Raw genomic sequence first — 19,941 nt, 5'->3', positions numbered from 1 at the left:
CCGCAAGCCATTTTTCAGCCCACCTTAGCAAAAGGACCCCTCTGATTCTTGTATTTTTTTTCCTGGAATAATTGTTATTTCATTCACAAAAGAGAACCTTAAACAGATAGAGGGTGAAGGGGGGGATAAAACTGTTAAACATGTGATGACAAATTTTATTCTGCTGTGATTTGTTATGTTTCGGTTGACATCTGTTCTGATATTTTTGTGTTGTCATCAGTAAAAAATATATTGGACATAAATATCTGGTCCAATTTAGTAAGTAGGCTCCAGCGTCCATTTGGAACATTTTTCAGTGTCTAATTTTCCTTCTTGGTCCAGCTGTTTGAAAGACTGGAAATTCAGGCATATTTGTTTCCCAGTGACAGGCCATAGATTTTCAGAGCAGATCTCTTTAAATGAATTCACTGCCATCGCTATGTCTGTCCAAATATTTGACAATTTACAGAGCGAAAATATTTTGCAGCACCGAGGCTGCCACTGCTGAAAAAGCCTCACACTTAGTAGTAACGAGATCATGTCTCTAGGGGTGAGGATGCATATTTATCTGTTAACTGGAAAGTACAATTTTGCTTTTTATAAGGATAACCAGCAAAAGAGACAAGAGACTAAGGAAGGAGCTTTGTTTCAGCCTTTATTGTCAATGCTTCTGTTTTTTTCATTCATCCCAGACACGAAAGGTTCCGGAGCGTCTCTCTGGCTTTCCTGGAGCATGTCTCGCCTTTTCTGTGACCCACAGCTCTTTCCATTAGTTGGCAGCAATGGTCTGCAGAAGATTTAAAAAAAAAGAAAAATGAGTGAACAGACATCAAAGTGGGATCATCAGCTAGTGGCAAAGCCCAAGGAGCAGCCCTACGTTTGCTCCATGGTGAACTTGACCTTGTCGCTCTGATACGCTTAGGGAAGTCATGAGCACAAGGTGTAGGTGAAAAATAGGATCCATTCAGTCCCTAGTGAAGCAAGAGTTCCCAAACCTGTCCTAGGAAAGCTCCCAGCCCGTCATGTTTTCTTATACACAATGATAAAAGCAGGATTAAAAATTCTGTTTATGTGGTGCACTTGCTTTGCCCTTGGTCAAGGGAAAGATGTTACGGGCTTAACTAACCAAATCAAAAAATTAAATTGTAGATCTGAAGCCAGACAGGATGTAACCCACTGTTTTTTTTTTACACACTTAAACCTTTATTTTTTTTATATTGACTATAAATTCAGAAGAAAACTTCAATGAGCCCTTCTTTAACTTTTGACAGAACCTAGATTGTCCTTACCTCACTAATCCAGCTGTTGAAAGCCGAGACCCGGCTGAAGACAGATGGCTTCTTGTAGTAATTACAACCCAAAGAAGAACCGAAGCTGACGACGCCATGAACTTCCCATTTCCCACTGGAATTTTTGCAGTTCAGTGGTCCACCGGAATCCCCCTGTATCAGACAAAGTGATGATAATGCCAGTGAGGCCAGCTCATGGTATGGATCACGTTAGGGGGATACGTTTTCAAAAACGAAAATGCTTCCATAGTTTTAGAGGCTCTTAAGCGTAGGGACATTTCAAATGATCTTAGAAGCCTAAATGTTTGGCTGAAAATTCATTGTTGTGCATTCACTGAATGGCAGATAACGATGCAGTTAGCGCCACCTGTTGAGTTGGTGTAATAGTTCATGTGTTGCATCTACTGGAGGACACATTCCTTAGCCGTGACTTTGCCTTTTTTTTTTTTTTTTGTTACATTTGTACCCTGCGCTTTCCCACTCATGACAGGCTCAATGCGGCTTACATGGGGCAATGGAGGGTTAAGTGACTTGCCCAGAGTCACAAGGAGCTGCCTGTGCCGGGAATGGAACTCAGGTCCTCAGGACCAAAGTCCACCACCCTAACCACTAGGCCACTCCTCCACTGTTGCTACTATTTGAGATTCTACATGGAATGTTGCTATTCCACTAGCAACATTCCATGTAGAAGTCGGCCCTTGCAGATCACCAATGTGGCCGCGCAGGCTTCTGCTTCTGTGAGTCTGACGTCCTGCACGTCAGACTCACAGAAACAGAAGCCTGCGCAGCCTTCTACATGGAATGTTGCTAGTGGAATAGCAACATTCCATGTAGAATCTCCAATAGTATCTATTTTATTTTTGTTACATTTGTACCCCCGCACTTTCCCACTAATGGCAGGCTCAATGCGGCTTACATGGGGCAATGGAGGGTTAAGTGACTTGCCCAGAGTCACAAGGAGCTGCCTGTGCCTGAAGTGGGACTCGAACTCAGTTCCTCAGTTCCCCAGGACCAAAGTCCACCACTCTATCCACTAGGCCACTCAATGTGGCCGCGCAGGACGTCAGACTCACAGAAACAGAAGCCTGGGCAGCCTTCTACATGGAATGTTGCTAGTGGAATGGCAACATTCCATGTAGAATCTCCAATAGTAGCAACATTCCATGTAGAATCTCCAATCGTATCTATTTTATTTTTGTTACATTTGTACCCTGCGCTTTCCCACTCATGGCAGGCTCAATGCGGCTTACATGGGGCAATGGAGGGTCAAGTGACTTGCCCAGAGTCACAAGGAGCTGCTTCTACAGTATCAGTGAAACCTAGAAACTTGGCGGCAGATAAAGGCCAAATGGCCTATCTATAGCATCCACTATGTCCTCCTCTCCCTAAGACATCCCACGGGCCTGTCCCACGCTCTCTTGAATTCAGACACAGTCCTTGTCTCCACCTCCATGGGGAGGTCATTCCACGCATCATCCACCACATTTTCTGTAAAGTATTTCCGTAAGTTACTGATAAGCCTATTCCCTCTTAACTTTCATTCCAGAGTTTCCTTCATTTGGAAAAGGAGTCACCTTCTGTACATTAGTGTCTTGGAGCTATTTAGACATGTCCCCTTTCTCCTGCCTTTCTAACAACATTAAATGATATTAAAGTGTATTTATGAGACAGAATTTTCAAGGGGCAACTTGTGTAATTGGTATCGGGGGCAAAGAACATACATGAGTGGAACTACAACCCAGCAGCAGTTCTGATAACAGCTGCCCAACTGTATTTCTGGCAGCACTTAGATTCCAGCTGTTTTGGATGTGACTGTCGAGTATAACTGCACCATTTTTACACGGCTGCCGATAGAGCGTGCCAAAGGGTGGCTGTACTAACGTTGCAGCTGGAGATAATGCCGTCTCCGCCTGCGCAGACCATGTTGGTTTTCACGGTGCTACCCCACCAGTCTGAGCGGGAACAGGTCGCGTAGTCCACCACCAACAGAGGCCCCTGTTGCAGTTGATTTGGAGAAGCTCCACCAGCTGAGAAAGTTACAGAAAGAAAAATAAATAAATATCCGTTTTTACCTATTCACTGTACACTGTTGGGGGGGGGGGGGGGGTGGAGGATGGTTTTGAGGGAACCAAAGTTCCTTCCATTCAGGGAGTCTCATCCATTACTCTCTACTGACACCTACTGGTCAGGCTCAGTGTGCATGTATACTAGGTTCTGGAAGGCATCATGGTCTGTGGTCCATGGCGAACTGGCTAAAAAAAAGTGGGGGGTTTGAGAATGATGTCCATGGCATGGTAGCCCACTAAAAACCAGTTATGACCGAGTTGAAAACACTGGGATCCTTTTACCAAGCTGCTGGAAAAAGGTAGCGACAGGGGCCATTTTTCCAACGCAAACAGGACAGTTTTTACCACAGTGGGTAAAAAGCCCCAAAAACAAAATGGCCATGCAGTAAGAAAACTCTTACTGCATGGCCTGGGGGGGGGGGGGGGGGGTCCTTTACCACCACTTTTTGAGGAATTGAACCCTAGTCACCAGGATCAAAGTCTGCTGTACTAACTGTTAGTTCACTCCTCCAGACCATAGCATGACTGTTTCTCCAGAGTACCAGGAATGCCCCAACAGTTAAAGCTGCTGGTTGGCATGTAACATCCTTTATCAATGGTGTTATTGCACATTAGGCATAAAACCTTAGCACAGCTTAATAAATAAGCCCCCCTGAATGTTTCTTTCATATCCTTTATGCTATATCAAATTCATTTTATGACAATTAAAATGTAATCATTAAAAGCCGTACCTTTTAAGCAAACAGAATCCCAACAGTTTTATAATTCCGTGCATCCACTCCTGGGGTAGATTACTAGATTTCTACATTGATCTGTGCTGTTTAAAGTATCATACAGATAAGATGCGATTATGTCTTAACTGAGGTCTGTACTTACTCTGCAGTCGTCCCCAACCCGTTACATAGCAGGCAGTGTTATGGGAAAGGATGGCCCCAGCAGGAGGGATGCAATTGGGTTGAATGGTGTTGCTAAGGCTCACAGATTCCGCCAGCTTAATTAAAGCAATATCATTCCTGGGTTTGAAATAAATTAAATACTTATGTACTGTTTCTAGATACCAAGATGAACTGTTTTACATATTGATTTCAAGGATTATCTAACTTACTGTATAACTGACTTTAACATTTATGAACTTTAATGTAATACTACTTTGTATTTCTCATTCCGGAAATGGCGATCGCCATTATGGCATAATGTAAGCCACATTGAGCCTGCAAAAAAGGTGGGAAAATGTGGGATACAAATGCAACAAATAAATACATTTAAAAAAGGTGTTGGATGTATTTAAACTTGCTATTTTAAATATTTTAACCCTGTGTTTCAACAATATACCCCCCCCCCCCCCCCCCACACACACACACAAAACTATTATTTGTGTTGCTTAAGGGGTGGTACTAAAGAAAACCAAGAAGTAAACTGCATGGACTTAGGAGCGTTGACCCAAAATCAACTCCTCTATTGTGGGTCAGAATTTTTCCAGAGACTTAGAAATAATGACTATTGGCCGGGCTTCAACCTGGGATGGTTCCACCCTGTTCAGCACCTCCTGAACCTGGCGCAATACCCCAATCACCCTACCCTTGTTTTGACCTTGTTCAGCACCTTCTTGCACCAGACGCCATTATTTTGGGCTGCCCTCAAAGTGTCTCCAGCCACAAGAATTGTTAATATTTAGGCGCACATGAGATATGTTAATTCCACATGAAGGGTAAATTTAAGAAAGGATGCTGGAATGATGTGCACTCAGTGCAATTCTAGAACATTAGTTCTACATGGAACGGCCGTTACAGGATACTGCTGTAAATCCATAATTCCACTCTTAATTTTAGACACAAGCACTTGTGTAAGCCAAAAGGCTGGTGTGAATGCTTGTGCTAACTGTAGGCAGTTAGGCGTGTAACTGATATTATTATATTGATCTGCAAGGCTTCATTCTGTTTCTGTGAGTCTGACGTCCTGCATGTACAACGTTCAGGATGTCAGAAACAGAACGAAGCCTTCGGAGGAATAAGAGAACCTCCTCGGCTGGTGGGGATTGGGGTCCCCCGCCAGCAAAGGTAGCCCACGGCAACGGCGGGGGAGGGTTGGAGGCGGGAGGGGGGTCGAGAGGGTCGTCGGGAGGGGGGGTCAAAGTTGGCGGCAGCGCACAGGGGATCGGTGACAGGGGGGCTAAAATGTGCCCCCTCACCTCGGGCTCTGGACCCCCCTCCCGCTGAAGTCTGGCTACGCCCCTGATATATAAACCACGTGTATAACTCCTAGGCACAACCCTGACCTGCTTATGCCCCTCCCAGGTCCCTCTGGCGGATGCCTAGTGTATAGAATACCGACAAAGGTCAGTTACGCATAACTACACCTTATTTTATAAATCGCAACTTTGCACACTAACCTCCAGATTCTAAAAATGGGTCCCAGATTTGGGCCTGATTGTGAGATGTGTGCACAACTTATTTGGCTAATGAGTCATTAACAAGTAATAACTGGCCACTAGCAATCAATTATTGACGTTAATTGGCACCATTTTGGATCGGGGGTTATGGCCACGGGAGACGTATGGGAATATTAGGGGGCATTCTAACAAGTTGTGCACATTGCAACAGACCCTAGGTCTCCGCATCCAACTTAGGTGCCAGCGTTTACACCAGGTTTCAGCAGGTGTAAGTCTGGCACCCCAAGTTAGGGGCGTGGAAATCACGCTTAGTGCAAACCTTTTCCGACGCCCATTTTTGAGTGCCATTTGTAGAATCCAGCTCTAAGCATAAAGTTAGTTGCCCAGCATTCTAGAAATAAGGGGAAAGAGGATAATTCTATAAGGAGATGCCTGAGATAGACCTGGAGAAGCCACTGCTTGCCCTGGGATTGGTAGCATGGAATGTTGCTACTGTTTGGAATTCCAGAATCTTGCTGCACTTTGGGATTCTGGAATCTTGCTAGCATTTGGGATTCTGGAATCTTGCTACTCTTTGGGATTTCAGAATTTTGTTACTCTTTTGGGATTCCAGAATCTTGTTACTGTTTGGGATTTCAGAATCTTGCTGCTCTTTGGGATTCTGGAATCTTGCTACTTTTTGAGTTTCTGCTAGTTACTTGTGAATTGGAAACAGGATACTGGGCTGGATCATGGACCATTTGCCTGACCCAGTAGGGCTATTCTTATGTTCTTATATAAATATCAGTATATGGGTCATTTAGGGATCTACATATGCGCATACATATAAAATGACCATTTTCCAGCTATGCAATATTCTGCAATGGTGCAGACTTTGGGCAGAGCATCTAATCACATTCTTTCACCAACCCCCGGATTCTATATAAGGCGCAGCAAGTTGCATGCATAAAATTGGGTGCATGCCCAGTTTATGCATGCACCTTAATTGAGTAACGAACCAATCAATGATGATAATTGGCTGACAACCAATTATCAGCACTAATTGGCAATAATTGGAATTTACATGCTCTCCTTTTTAGGTATATTCTAAAAAGGCGTGCGTAAATTCTAACACATATAGCTGAAAAGGGGGTGTGGCCATTGCAGGAGGGTGGGCATGTTGGGGGTGTTCCTCAAATTTACATATGTGGTTATAGAATTTGGAGGAACCACTCCTAATTTAGGTGTGGGTATTTCCACCAGGTTTTCAGTGGTGTTAATGGCTGCACCCAAATGTAGGTGCATTTCCCAGCTATTCTGTAAACCACACCTAACTTTAAGCACGGTTTATAGAATAGTGCTAAGTTCTACTTTGGGACACCCCTATTTTTTAGACACCATTTACAGAATGTCTGAATCTGGCCTTAAGTGTGAGCATTTACACTAGCATTTACCTAAAATATAAGAGCACATTTGACTTGTTACACTGCTGAGTATTGTGTTCAATTCTGGTCGCCGCATCTCAAGAAAGATATAGTAGAATTGGAAAAGGTGCAGCGAAGGGCGACTAAAATGATAGAGGGGATGGGACGACTTCCCTATGAAGAAAGACTAAGGAGGCTAGGGCTTTTCAGCTTGGAGAAGAGACGGCTGAGGGGAGACATGATAGAGGTATATAAAATAATGAGTGGAGTGGAACAGGTGGATGTGAAGCGTCTGTTCACGCTTTCCAAAAATACTAGGACTAGGGGGCATGCGATGAAACTACAGTGTAGCAAATTTAAAACAAATCGGAGAAAATCTTTCTTCACCCAACGCATAATAAAACTCTGAAATTTGTTGCCAGAGAACATGGTGAAGGTGGTTAGCTTGGCAGAGTTTAAAAAGGGGTTAGACGGTTTCCTAAAGGATAAGTCCATAAACCACTACTAAATGGACTTGGGAAAAATCCACAATTACAGGAATAACATGTATAGAATGTTTGTACGTTTGGGAAGCTTGCCAGGTGCCCTTGGCCTGGATTGGCTGATGTTCGTGGACAGGATGCTGGGCTCGATGTAACCTTGGTTTTTTCCCAGTGTGGCATTACTTATGTACTTAGGTGTACTGCTATAGGAACTGCCCTTTAAGTGCACAGCTGGAAAAAAGGACTACTACAGTTACAACATTTCATCTTCCTTTGACACCATCAAGATCATTTAACATCTCTTCATAAATCGTGACATTGGCTTTGCTTCTGCATAAAGTTCCTTCTACTCATGTAAAAGTACATTCACTGCAGCACTGTACAGGCCAGCTAGCTGTATAAAATGGAAACATTTTCCACACTTCATAAACAGAACACAAACAGGAAATATACAGGTTTTAAGAACACAGCCTCCATTGTCGGCCATTCTCATCCATTGCCAATTTCCAGCTTCATGCTTTTCACTTTGTTGAGCCAGATGCCTGGAAAAACCTTGAGTTACTGCACCACATCCCCTCCCTGGCCATATTTAAATCTTATTTAAAATCCCACTTGTTTAAGATTGCTTTAGAATCATCAATATTGGCTCTTCCCAGTTGTGGTCGTCTCAATTTTAACCTATTTATCTGGTATGTGCACCTTGGCTAGACTGTAAGCTCATCAGGGAAGGGATTATCTCTTCTCCACATCTATACAGTGACATAACTATGGGTGGGCCTGAGTGGGCACAGGCCCGCCCAGTTTAATGAATGGCCCATGAGGCCCCCAAAACACCTCAGTGGCGATGCCTCACTCCCCTCTCTCCCTCTTCTCTGCCCATGGCTCAGCATCAGTACCTCTCTATCTCTGAAACACACATTTCCCCTCAGTCTACCTCAGATCTTTTGCCAGCAGTGGTTCCTATCCTATAGGCAACCTGTGTTGGCTCTTCAGGCTTCCCTCTACCACATCCTACCTGCGATTATGTCACTCCCTGTTTCTTCATTGGTGAGAACACGGTAGAGGGAATCCTGCAGAGCCAGCACAAGTTGCCTATAAAAATCACCACTGGCAATAGCTCTGAGGTAGACAGGGGAGTTCAGAGAGAGAGACGAGCAGATGCCGAGCTGCGGGTGGGGGAAGGGGCAGATGCCGGATCTGAGGTGGAGGAGAGGGAGAAAGATGACGACATGTGACTAGGGGCAGAGGGGGATGGAAGGGTAGAGAGAGGGAGATATAGATGTAGGGGCGGAGGGGAAGGTTAAAAAAACTGTATTGTATATATACGTATGGGGATGGGGAGGGCACACCCAGGTTAACGCTAGGTCCACCCAAAATGGCAGGTCTGGCTACACCCCCGATACAGCCTTAGATGTACACAACAGAACTAAAAGTATTTCAATTATTACCCTTGAGAGAGTAGGTTGGCATTCCACTTTGGATGGACAATGATCTTCGCTGCATTAACAGTTTTTTGTCCTGATTCAGAAACAGCTAGGTTATGTTTTCCAAGTTGCACCCGGTAGACTCGAGAACTGGGGAAAGAAAATGAACCAGAAAAAAATGAGTAGAAGCCAGCTGAAAAGGCTAGTCGCTATCCTAGTCTCAGAGATGCAAGTAAGTACAAGTGAAGTGGGAAGGGATTTGGGATTAAGCTCACACCTTTCAGTAGTAGGTCAGGGTGAGTTATATTCAGGTACAGTAGATATTTTTCTGGAGGGTTTAAAATTTAAGGGTGGTAGGGCTACCTCGCAGATAGCGCATGGCAAAACAGCATTACCGCCGGGCACACACAGGCACAGGGCTGGTCTTAGGCAGGGGTGACAGGGGCGGTCGTGCAGGGCCCTGCGCTCCTAGGAGCCCCACATCTCTGGCACGTCTGCCCTCCTGTCTCAGAACACCTCCCTGCTCCGTACCTTAATGTGCATCCACATTTCAGTACAGAGCATCAGGCGACAACAGCGATTTTCATATGCCATCAGCTGCTGAGCCCAGGGTTGCCAGGTGGAAAATTTTTTTCCAGCCTAAAGGAGCCCAAAATCCAGCCCAAAACCCGCCCAAACTCAAACCCCGCCCCTGACACCCCCGCCCCCACGTCATCACCCCCGCCCCCGCCGTCATCACCCCGCCCCCGCCGTCATCGGCCCCGCCTCCCCCGTCATCGGCCCCGCCTCCCCGTCACTAACCCCGCCTCCCCGTCACTAACCCCGCCTCCCACGTCACTAACCCCGCCTCCCACGTCACTAACCCCGCCCAGAAACGTCATTAACCCCGCCCACCGCGGCCGAAAAAAGCCGGCGAAAAAACCGCAAAAGCCGGCGAAAAAACCGCCCCGAAGCCAAAAAGGAGCCCAAAAAACCGCAACCCGCCGCGGGCAAAAATTTCCCGCGGCGGGTCGCGGAAAACCGCCCAATTGGGCGGTAAAACCGCCCACCTGGCAACACTGGCTGAGCCCAGAGCCTCCTCGCTGCTGTGTCCCGCCCCTTTTGACATCACTTCCTGCTTCCGCAAGGGCGGAATGCAACAGTGAAGAGGCTCTGGGCTCAGCAGCTGATGGGATATGAAAATCGCTGCAGCTCTCTACTGAAACATGGTGGATGCACATCAAGGTGTGGGGTGAGGTGGGGTTCTGAAAGCTCTAAACCTCCTTTTAAACTCTGATAAATTATGGCTTATAGTGGGGGGTTGCGGGGACCCCACTGAACTGGTCTGCACAGTGCCCCGTGCTAAGACCGGCCCTGCCCAGGCACCCAGCAAGAGTTCTGAGTTTGCCGTGTGCCATTTCCTGTGCTAGAAAATCATTTTTATTTTCTAGCGTGGAGGGCAGGGAGTCGGGGTTCACAGTGGTAATCGGGTAGTGTGGGAACATGACCATGCGCTGCCCGATTACCACCTCATTAGCGCGTGAGCCCTTACTGCCTTCTAAACAGGTGGCGGTAAGGACTCAGGCAGCTAATGGCCGCATGTTAATTTTGATATTAGCGCACAACCATTACCGATGGCAATTTTTAAAAAATGCCTCTTTCTCACTGCGATAAGAAGTGGCCTCGGTGCGCGTCAATTCCACTCACCAACACTACCGTAGGCCACATTTTAATGTCGCTTGGTAAAAGGTCTCCTAAGCTTGCACCTGAAACAATGAAGGGTTAAGGGGCCTTTGTACTAAGCTGTGTTAGGTGTTAACGCCCAGCGTGAGACATTCTGTGTTAGTTTTGCCATCTGAACACACTAAGTTTATGATAATTACTAGTGAAAAAGGCCCGTTTCTCACACAAATGAAACGGGCGCTAGCAAGGTTATCATGTAATGGCGATTATGTTTTTAAGGGAACCGTTAGGAGAAATGTTCTGTCATGATAAGTAATAATTGGGAAGGGTGTATAATGAGTAATATGCTCCAGGGGTATGAGATACGGATTGTTTTATCTATGGTTTTTTTTGTTTTAATCTTTCTTTATTTGTGATTTTTTTTAAGATAAAGAGTACGCAGACTCCACCCATGGCCAGCATTTCTCCTCTCTTCCCTCCCCTCCATCCATGTGCATCTTCTTCCTGACTTCCCATCCATCCATGTCCAGCAAATTCCCTCTCCCCTGCCCCATCCATTCATCCATCCATGTCCAGCAATTCTCCTCTCTCCCCTGCCCTTCCCTCCATCCATGTCCAGCAACTCTCCATTCTCCCCTGCCCTCCCCTCCATCCATCCATGTCCAGCAACTCTCCATTCTCCCCTGCCCTCCCCTCCATCCATCCATGTCCAGCAACTCTCCATTCTCCCCTGCCCTCTCCTCCATCCATCCATCCATATCCAGCAAATTTGCTCTCTCCCCTGCCCCGTCCATCCATCCATGTCCAGCAATTCTCCTCTCTCCCCTGCCCTCCCCTCCATCCATCCATGTCCAGCAATTCTCCTCTCTCCCCTGCCCTCCCCTCCTGTCCAGCGATCTGTTCTCTCTCCCTGCCCTCCCATCCATGTCCAGTGATTCTCCCTGCCCTCCCTCAGCTCCCTGACAGCCCTCATCTCCGTTCCTTCCCCCCCCCCCCCCCCGCGAATTTAACCCTTTTACTTTCAGGCGCAACGACGACAGTGAAGAGGACAGCACAGCTTCTTCCTTCCCTCACACAGTGTCCCACCCTCGCGGAAACAGGAAATGCATCATCGCAGAAGGCGGGACCCTGTGTGAGGGAAAGAAGAAGCTGGAGGCGAGCCCGCTGTGTTGTCCTCTTCACTGCCATCGCTGCGCCTGAAAGTAAAAGGGTTAAACACGCGCAAGGTGGGGAGGGAGGGCTGTCAATCGTGGAGCTGAGGGCGGGAAGGAGCGGAGGGACCATCCGAGAGCTGCCTGGCTGCAGCGCTGCTGCACCAGGCAGCCTTGCGTTTGGAGGGGGGGGCAGCAGCCAGGGGAAGGTCACGGTTGGGCTGGGGAGGCTTAGCCTCCCCAAGCCTCTTATACAGGGCACCTATGACTGTCCTCCCATCCCATCCATGTCCATCAATTCTCCTCTGCCCTGCCCTCCCCTTTCCTTCCTCCCTGCCTCCCCTCGATGTCCCGCGATTCTTTCCTCCTGACATCATCTCGCCTCCAGAGTTCCCTTCCCCTTCATTGTTCTGCCCTCTGACGTCATTACATTTTAACGCGTGGGCGAGACAATGAGTGGGAATGGATGTTACGAACCCAGGCATCCAGAGGTAGAATGTTTGAGGTGGAAATTATTATATAGGATGTTTTCTTTTTCTTTTATTGAGGAGGCATATCAGGCATTTTACATTACCGCACCCTAACCGATTAGCACACGGTTAACGCGTGGCAGTAAGTGCTCCCATGGTAATTTTTGTAAATGGCCGTACACTAATGCTAACATTAGCACATGGGCCACATATTGAAAAAAAATGGAAAATAACCCTTTGTCGCAGTCGTGGAAGAAAACGGCCTAAGTGTGCGGGAAAGACCTGTGTGAGGGCTGCTAAGGCCGTTTCTTCCCATGGCTTAGTAAAAGGACCCCTAAGTGTCGGGTGTGTAACTACAAGGGCTTGTCTATACTTTATTATAGAATACTAAATTATGCAAATATCAGCCACTTAGGCACGAGCCTGTACAGCAGGCACTGACCTACCGTAACTGTTTGTGTCTAACTTTAAGGCATGTCAGCACTCACGCTGATTAGATTGTAAGCTCTGTCGAGCAGGGACTGTCTGTTCATGTTCAAGTGTACAGCGCTGCGTAGCGCTATAGAAATGATAAGTAGTAGAAGTAGTCTTTGGGATTCTGGAATCTTGCTGCTCTTTGGGATTCTGCACGGAATCTTGCTACTCTTTGTCCTTATCCCTTGTTTGTCCTGTTTGTCCTAATTAGATTGTAAGCTCTGTCGAGCAGGGACTGTCTCTTCATGTTCAAGTGCACAGCGCTGCGTACGTCTAGTAGCGCTATAGAAATGATAAGTGGTAGTAGTGTCACATGTTACCGCAGAAATAAAGTGTTTTAGCCATGTAAGATCCTCCTGCGTTCCTGGTTTTTCTCAAGCCATCGCCTCCCTTCCCACTGTCGTTTCTTTTACTTCTTTAAATATGCCTGTTGGAAGTATGTTATAAAGGAATTTAGGCCTACAGATTGGATGACGCGAAGGGATGTGATCACCACCAGCACTGTGGGGGGGGGGGGGGGGGGGGGGGGGGGGGGGGGGGGGGGGGGGGAGGGGTATTCACTTTAAAATTGTTGCTTTTTGAATGCATGTTATTTGTGGCTAATTTCATTAATTAGATTTTCAGGATAGCCACAATGAATATGCATGATCTTGATTTGCTTACACTGCCTCTATTATACGCAGATCTCTTTCATGCGTACTCCATTTTGGATATCCTGAAATCCTGACTGGCAAGGGATACCAGCGACATAGCGTAACCAAAGACCGTAACTGGACCTATCTTAGTCCTTCCTCTCCCTCTCTAAGTTCCCCCCAATGGTCTTTACCATACATGTACCTCAATATCACCTTGTTCATACCGGAATCGGCTAACGCCGTTTACGGTACTATGTAAGCCACATTGAGCCTGCAAACAGGTGGGAAAATGTGGGATACAAATAAAACTAATTAATTAATTAATTAATTAACTTTGAAGTATATTGTTGCCCTTTTGCCAATTCGTGTCTTCAATAAGAATATTCAACTATAAAGACAACATAATGATTAAAAATGTAGTTATTAAACTTTAAACACAATCTTAAAACTTGTTTGTTTAATGATAAACATAAATTTTTTTAAAATATATATATATTTTATGTAATTTTTATGTCTTGTCAGTGTGCTGCGAGATGAAAAAAGTTGAATATCACTAGTCTAAACACAATAAAAGCCTCACAAAACCTACAACAATCACAGGTAAAAACACTCGTGTGCATTTACACCTGTTCAGGAGTTGGTGTCAATTTAAGTGTATGTTTCGTAAAATACATATATCTTGGTGACTCCATCCACACTCAGCCCAAACTCCTCCCCCAAATGGGTCTCCATTCAGATTGCCTAAAAGTAGGTTCATCTATATGTACATAACCCTGGGCTAATTTTATAAATGCTCATGTCCACGGGTAAAACAGATGGGATGTTATCAATACATAAGAAGACACTAGGAAACAATGTTTTTGTGGTGCGGTTCCCTGTCTCGGGGTTGTTACTTCTCTGCTATTTGATGGGGTTTTTATTTTTTGCATCATTACCCAATACAATGAGCTGCCGTCATGACCCAGCCGGAGGCAATCAGAGTCCCTCCACAGGTGTGATACCAGCTTGAACCGGACTGGTACTGAAGGGAGGCCTGAGCAAAGACAAAAGTACAATTCACTGCTGCAGATGGTCACGAGATATACGAATATCAAGATATAGACCAAGATTCTTCAAGTATGTACCTACTTCCTAATCTGGTGTTTCTCAAACTGGACCTAATCAATCTGGTTTTCAAGGTAGTCACAGTGAGTATGTATGCATACACTACCCACTCCATATTCAGCCGGTGGTAGTCTGCGTTTTTAAGTCCGCTGCCAGCTGTATTCCCGGATATGCAATGTCAGGCCATGTCCGAGCATTGGTATTGAAAACCCAGTTATAGGTTGGACATTAAAGCTTAAACAGTTAAGTACAATATTCAGCCCTTGACCGTATAAACAGAACCGCTTAAAGATAGGACTGCTATTTATATGGCCCCAAAACTTCCCCCGCCCTTTGTCCTGCATCTCTCTCCCTCTCCTCCAACCCCAGATCCAGCATTAGTCCCTCGCCCATGGCCCAGCAGGCCCTCCCGTCTAGGGTTACCATATGGCTCCAGAAAAAGGAGGACGGATTGAGCCAGCCGGGTTTTACTTCCATTGCTTTCCATTGAAAGCAATGGGCAATTACTTCGATTGAAAGCAATTACTTCCATTGAAAGCAATTGCTTTCCATTGAAAGCAATTGCTTTCCATTGAAAGCAATGGAAGTAAAACCCGGCTGGCTCAATCCGTCCTCCTTTTTCTGGAGCCATATGGTAACCCTACTCCCGTCTACCTCAGCATCTTCGCCAATGCAGCAGCGATATACCTTCATTGCCTGTGCCGGTGATACAGGATTCCCTCTGCTATATCCAGGAAACAGGAAGTGAGGGCAGGGAGGGTAGGACGCAGCAGAAGGAAGCCTTCGGGGCTGACAATGGCAATGGAGGTGTGTTGCTGTTGTGCTGGTGAAGATGCTAAGGTAGATTATAGAGGGAAAGAGGGAGGGAGGAGCTGCTGGGCCACAGGAGGAGAATGTCAGATTCGGGGGCAGGAGAGAACAGAGCAAATGGCTACCACTGAACGTTTTTTATGGTCCATTCAGAGTGGGCCTGAGTCAAGAATGGGTGGGCCTGTGCCCACCCAAGCCCACCCTTAGCTACACCACTGCCTTAACCACATAAGTGCCAACTCCACCCCCCAGAATGCCTACAAGTTAGCCAGTTTCAGCTCAGACACCAACCACGAATATTCAGCAGCACTAACCAGTTAAATACCACCGAATATTTGTGGTAAGCCACGGACAAGAGATTTAAGCAGCCAGAAGCCTCTCTTGATGGCTTAAATCACTTTGAATATTGGCCGGTACATCTTCAGAGTATGCAAATGTATTCCATGCATCTTCATTAGAGATCTCCTGAAAACCAGGCTGATTAGGTGCATCACTTGAGCTTAACCAATGACTCCATTTTCTTGTGGCAGATTCCACAGCAAAAGACAGCAAATTCCAAGCTAGTTTCCAAACCTTTGCAGTAATTATGTGGCACATTTGCATCTATTAAACTGTTTGGGAGGGGCATAGGTAGAGTAGTTATAAATCGTAATCAGTGCATCATTTGGAGGGTCTGAATTAGGTTCAAACCTAGTTTGGTGGGGTGGGCACTGCCCCCCCCCCCCCCACATGTATTTATCTATTTATTTATTTATTTACTTATTTATGACATTTAGATCCTGGATTTAAACATGAATTAGGTTGAAACCTAGTTTGGGGGTGTGCAGGGGCATTGTCCCCCCCCCCCCCCCACACACACACATGAAGGGGAAAGGGAAATGTACATGATAATGTTGGGGGGTGAGGGGGTACGGGCCCCCCAACCAATCTGGAAGAGAAAAGGGAGGAAGATTCCTTGCCTTGTGTGTTTTTTAATTTGGGGGTTCCGGGTGGGAATTGTCCTCCCTGATGCGGTGGGAATTGTCCAGATGGGAATTGGTGGGTGGGAACTGTCCAGGTGGGAACTGACCTAGAACTATTTTGAACGTGTGCAGAAGAGCCCGTGCTTACTGTAAAACCTTTCTGCCCATGCATCTGTCACGCTGCCCCCTGTTGGCCGCAAGTTATCTGCACATAAAATTAGAATACATTTTGCTTTCTGTCTGGCACTGAATTATGCTCGCAGTAGAAGCCAGGTGTTCAAGGTAGCCACATTAAGGGCGTAGGCAGACTTCAGCGGGAGGAGGGTCCAGAGCCCAAGGTGAGGGGGCACATTTTAGCCCTCCCTGGTGCCACTGACCCCCCCTGCCATTTTTACCCCCCCCCACCGCCAACACCAACACCACCACCTTTGACCCCCCCCCCCCGGCACCAACCCTTTCGACCCCCCCCTTCCCACCGCCACCAACCCCTCCCCCACCACCATCGCCATCACCGTCGGGTACCTTTGCTGGCGGGGGTCCCCAACCCCCGCCAGCCGAAGTCCTCTTCTCCAGCACGGCCGCGTTGCTGATCTGCAAGGCTTCTGTTTCTGTGAGTCTGACGTCCTGCGGGGGAGGGTTGGCGGCGGGAGGGGGGTCAAAGGGGTTGGTGGGGGGGGCCAGGGTCAAATCTACCGGGGCTCATGCCCCCATGGCCCCACGTAGCTACACCCCTGGTGAGTATGCATGCATACACTACCCAGCCCATATTCAGCCGAAGGTAATCAGCATTTTGAAGTCTGCCATCAGCTGTGTTCCCGGATATGCAATGTCAAGCCATGTCCGGGCATTGGTATTGAACACCCGGTTATAGGTTGGACAGTAAAGCTTAAGTGGCTAAGTACAATATTCAGTCCTTGGTATAAACTGAACCGCTTAAAGATAGGACTGCTATTTATATGGCCCCAAAACTCCCCCATCCCTTTGTCCTGCATCTCTCTCCCTCTCCTCCAACCCCATGAGCCTTTCTGCATCTGCCCCAGAGTGCCCTAGCTGTGTTAGGGATCCTGTTTCTCCTACGAACTTTGCCTGTGATTAAACAGTGTTTAGCTTTCCTTGTAGCAGGGATGTTTGTGGAACGGCAGAATTTTAGAGCTATTTAAGTACTGGGATGGTCCTGGGGGTAGAGTTGGGGAGAAGCCAGCAGTTATGGAGACTCTGGCCATGTTCAGGTCTGGTGTCGGCGTAGCTAAGTGGACAGAGAAAGTAGCCCTATTTTGGCCCACTTAGCTATGTCAGCTGCACCTACATAACTTCCAGATCAGCGATTGACTCAGATATAATCAATGCCAGTGCCTGGGCACGGTCCCGGCTTTGAATACCCAGGTTAGATTCAGCCCACGGCAGTCAGCAGCTTTAAAACCTCTGACCACCATGGGCTGAATATTGGGGGGGGGGGGGGGGGGATATTTGTCGTTGGCTTCTCAAAGCATCATCCGTCAAACTCTGATGAAAAGGTAGCAGTTGCCACTCTCCTCCTCTAGGGGGCATCTCATTGCCTCTGTCTCTCACACTTCCATCTCCTCCTCTCCCTCTTCTGCTCCTCCACATCCTCTTCCATCTCCCATCAGCCCTCCGTCACTCTTTATCTCCCTTCCCCCTCTTTTCTCTCTCTCTCGCCCTTTCAGCTTCCCCAGTCCCTTTTTCTTTCTCCACAGCTGAACCCCCTATGTGTGAACAGTCCCCAATGCCCCACAGCCAACCTGTGTAGGCCTCCACCCCAGCGTTTTCTCCCTCCCATGCAGTCTGCCCTTAAACATGTAATGCGGGTTAATTCTCAAGTATATGCCTTTGAAAACGAATGTATTGTCTAAACGGTCCCCTTTTCAAATCAACATTCTTATTCTAATAATCAAAGCCCTACAGATTAATGATGTATGCGGTTTCATTTCTTTAATTTCATTGCTCTCCCTTTGATTCATCATCCAGATTATTGCTAGAACAACCTCTAAGGTAAGTCCAGTTTTACTAGCAGCTGAGCATAAAAGGAAAGCATAAAGGATACTTCTCCTGCTTACCTGCCAGGGCCAGCTGTGTGCTCTTGCCTCGCTGCCACCAACCACTCTGGACAGGATCGGTACATAGGTGGGAGTCCCACAGCCCAGAGCTGCATAAGACACATTTTAAAATGAGTCACATTGGCAACTGATAGGGTGAACAGATCCAGCTACTGGTCCTGGGCCCAGCCTGGCCAGTATTCCAGGGGCACTTCATGTAAATGCCCCTCGAATACTGCAGGGTATACAGAATAGGGGCCACACAAATAACAAAATGATTGTACATTTAATGAGTTGTATAATACCCTATGTAGACTGGATTGTAGAGTGTTACAGACACAACAGTCATTCAGCATATGAAACGGCACAGGAACCCCCCCCCAAAATGTTAAGCTAGAGTCCATGTAAATGACGTGTCTGTTATTACCAAGGGGGAAAGAAACAAAACAAGTGCCTTTTAATCAAATGTCACTGCTATAAAAGGACTCTCCCAAATTACTGTAGAGCAGGGGTCTCCCCTCCCCCACCATCAGGTTTTCAGGCTGTACCTAACGAATGTGCATGAGATATACTTACACTTTATGCCCTCTGTCAAGATTTTTTAATGTGTTGATATTGTAAGCAGTACACTGTACCATGAGGGGGATAATCGAATGGGTATGGCCATCTCTAAGGGCACCCATTTCTGAGGACGTCCCCACGAAGGGGCGGGGCATCCCGTATTATCGAAGCAAGATGGGCGTCCATCTTTCGTTTCGCTAATACAGTCGGGGATGCCCAAATCTCAACATTTAGGTCAACCTAAGAGATGACTAAATGCTTGTCAGGGACGCCCTTCTTTTTTCCATTATCGGCCGAGGACGCCCATCTGTTAAGCACGCCCCCATCCCGCCTTCGGTACACTGCCGACACGCCCCTGGAAACTTTGCTCATCCCCACGACGGAAAGCAGTTGAGGACGCCCAAAATCGGCTTTCGATTCTGCCGATGTGGGCGACCCTGAGAGGAGGACGCCCATCTCCCGCTTTGTGTCGAAAGATGGGCGCCCTTCTCTTTCGAAAATGCCCCTCAATGTGAACTGTTATTTGAATATTTTTACTACTGTAATTTGCTATTGTCTATGTCCAGCTTGTTCTTGCTGTACACCATCTTGGGTATTTTTCTTTAAAAAAAAATTGGTAAATAAATCATAATCAGTCAATAAAACAAGTTACATGCACTGTCTCCAATATACACATGCATGTTCATTAAATATCCTGAAAACCCATTCAGTTGGGAGGGGGGCTGGTTGAGTATTACTGCTCTATAGATAGTAACCAAATGACTGGAAATGTGAGCCCAACAAGAACGTCTTCCTAGGTCCTTATTCTCATTCAGACCCAGACTTCTTTCTTCTAGAACCTCTAACTTCTACATGTAGCATACCTTCAACCACCAGCACCGCAGCCAGCAGGATACGAATCATCGTGGCGTTTGGTTTGGATCTTGGAGTTCTCCGAAGCAGCAACAAGATATGTTTGTGTGATACCTCAATATATATATATACAGCCACCAGCTAGGGAGGGGTGCAGAGTACCTCTTTGATTCG

General features: G+C 46.7%; 1 protein-coding gene across 1 annotated transcript; it reads right to left on the bottom strand.

The window, feature by feature from the left end:
- Window positions 1–426: 426 nt before the first annotated feature.
- LOC115482598 (chymotrypsin-like elastase family member 2A) lies at window positions 427–19,845 on the bottom strand. Its single transcript, XM_030222515.1, has 8 exons — window positions 19,779–19,845; window positions 18,376–18,464; window positions 14,360–14,457; window positions 9,057–9,182; window positions 4,211–4,347; window positions 3,150–3,295; window positions 1,269–1,421; window positions 427–766 (listed from the first exon to the last, which is right to left on the bottom strand). The coding sequence occupies exons 1-8, from the start codon at window positions 19,816–19,818 to the stop codon at window positions 749–751; spliced, it is 807 nt and encodes a 268-aa protein (XP_030078375.1). The 5' UTR covers window positions 19,819–19,845; the 3' UTR covers window positions 427–748.
- Between the last annotated feature and the right edge of the window lie 96 nt (window positions 19,846–19,941).

Source organism: Microcaecilia unicolor, chromosome 13 (assembly GCF_901765095.1).
Source record: "Microcaecilia unicolor chromosome 13, aMicUni1.1, whole genome shotgun sequence".
In the NCBI taxonomy this organism is placed as follows: Eukaryota; Metazoa; Chordata; class Amphibia; order Gymnophiona; family Siphonopidae; genus Microcaecilia; species Microcaecilia unicolor.
This window is presented reverse-complemented; position numbering and strand designations above follow the sequence as displayed.

Bases quoted from the DNA above. Each gene is read 5' to 3' on its own strand.
- LOC115482598 (XM_030222515.1), bottom strand. From the start codon at position 19,818: ATGATTCGTATCCTGCTGGCTGCGGTGCTGGTGGTTGAAG. The intron at 9,183-14,359 runs GTAATGATGCAA...TTCTTTCCCCAG, and splicing joins ACGGCAGCTCATTGTATTGG to TTCTCGAGTCTACCGGGTGC. The intron at 4,348-9,056 runs GTAATAATTGAA...TTTCAAACCCAG, and splicing joins GCCAACCTACTCTCTCAAGG to GAATGATATTGCTTTAATTA.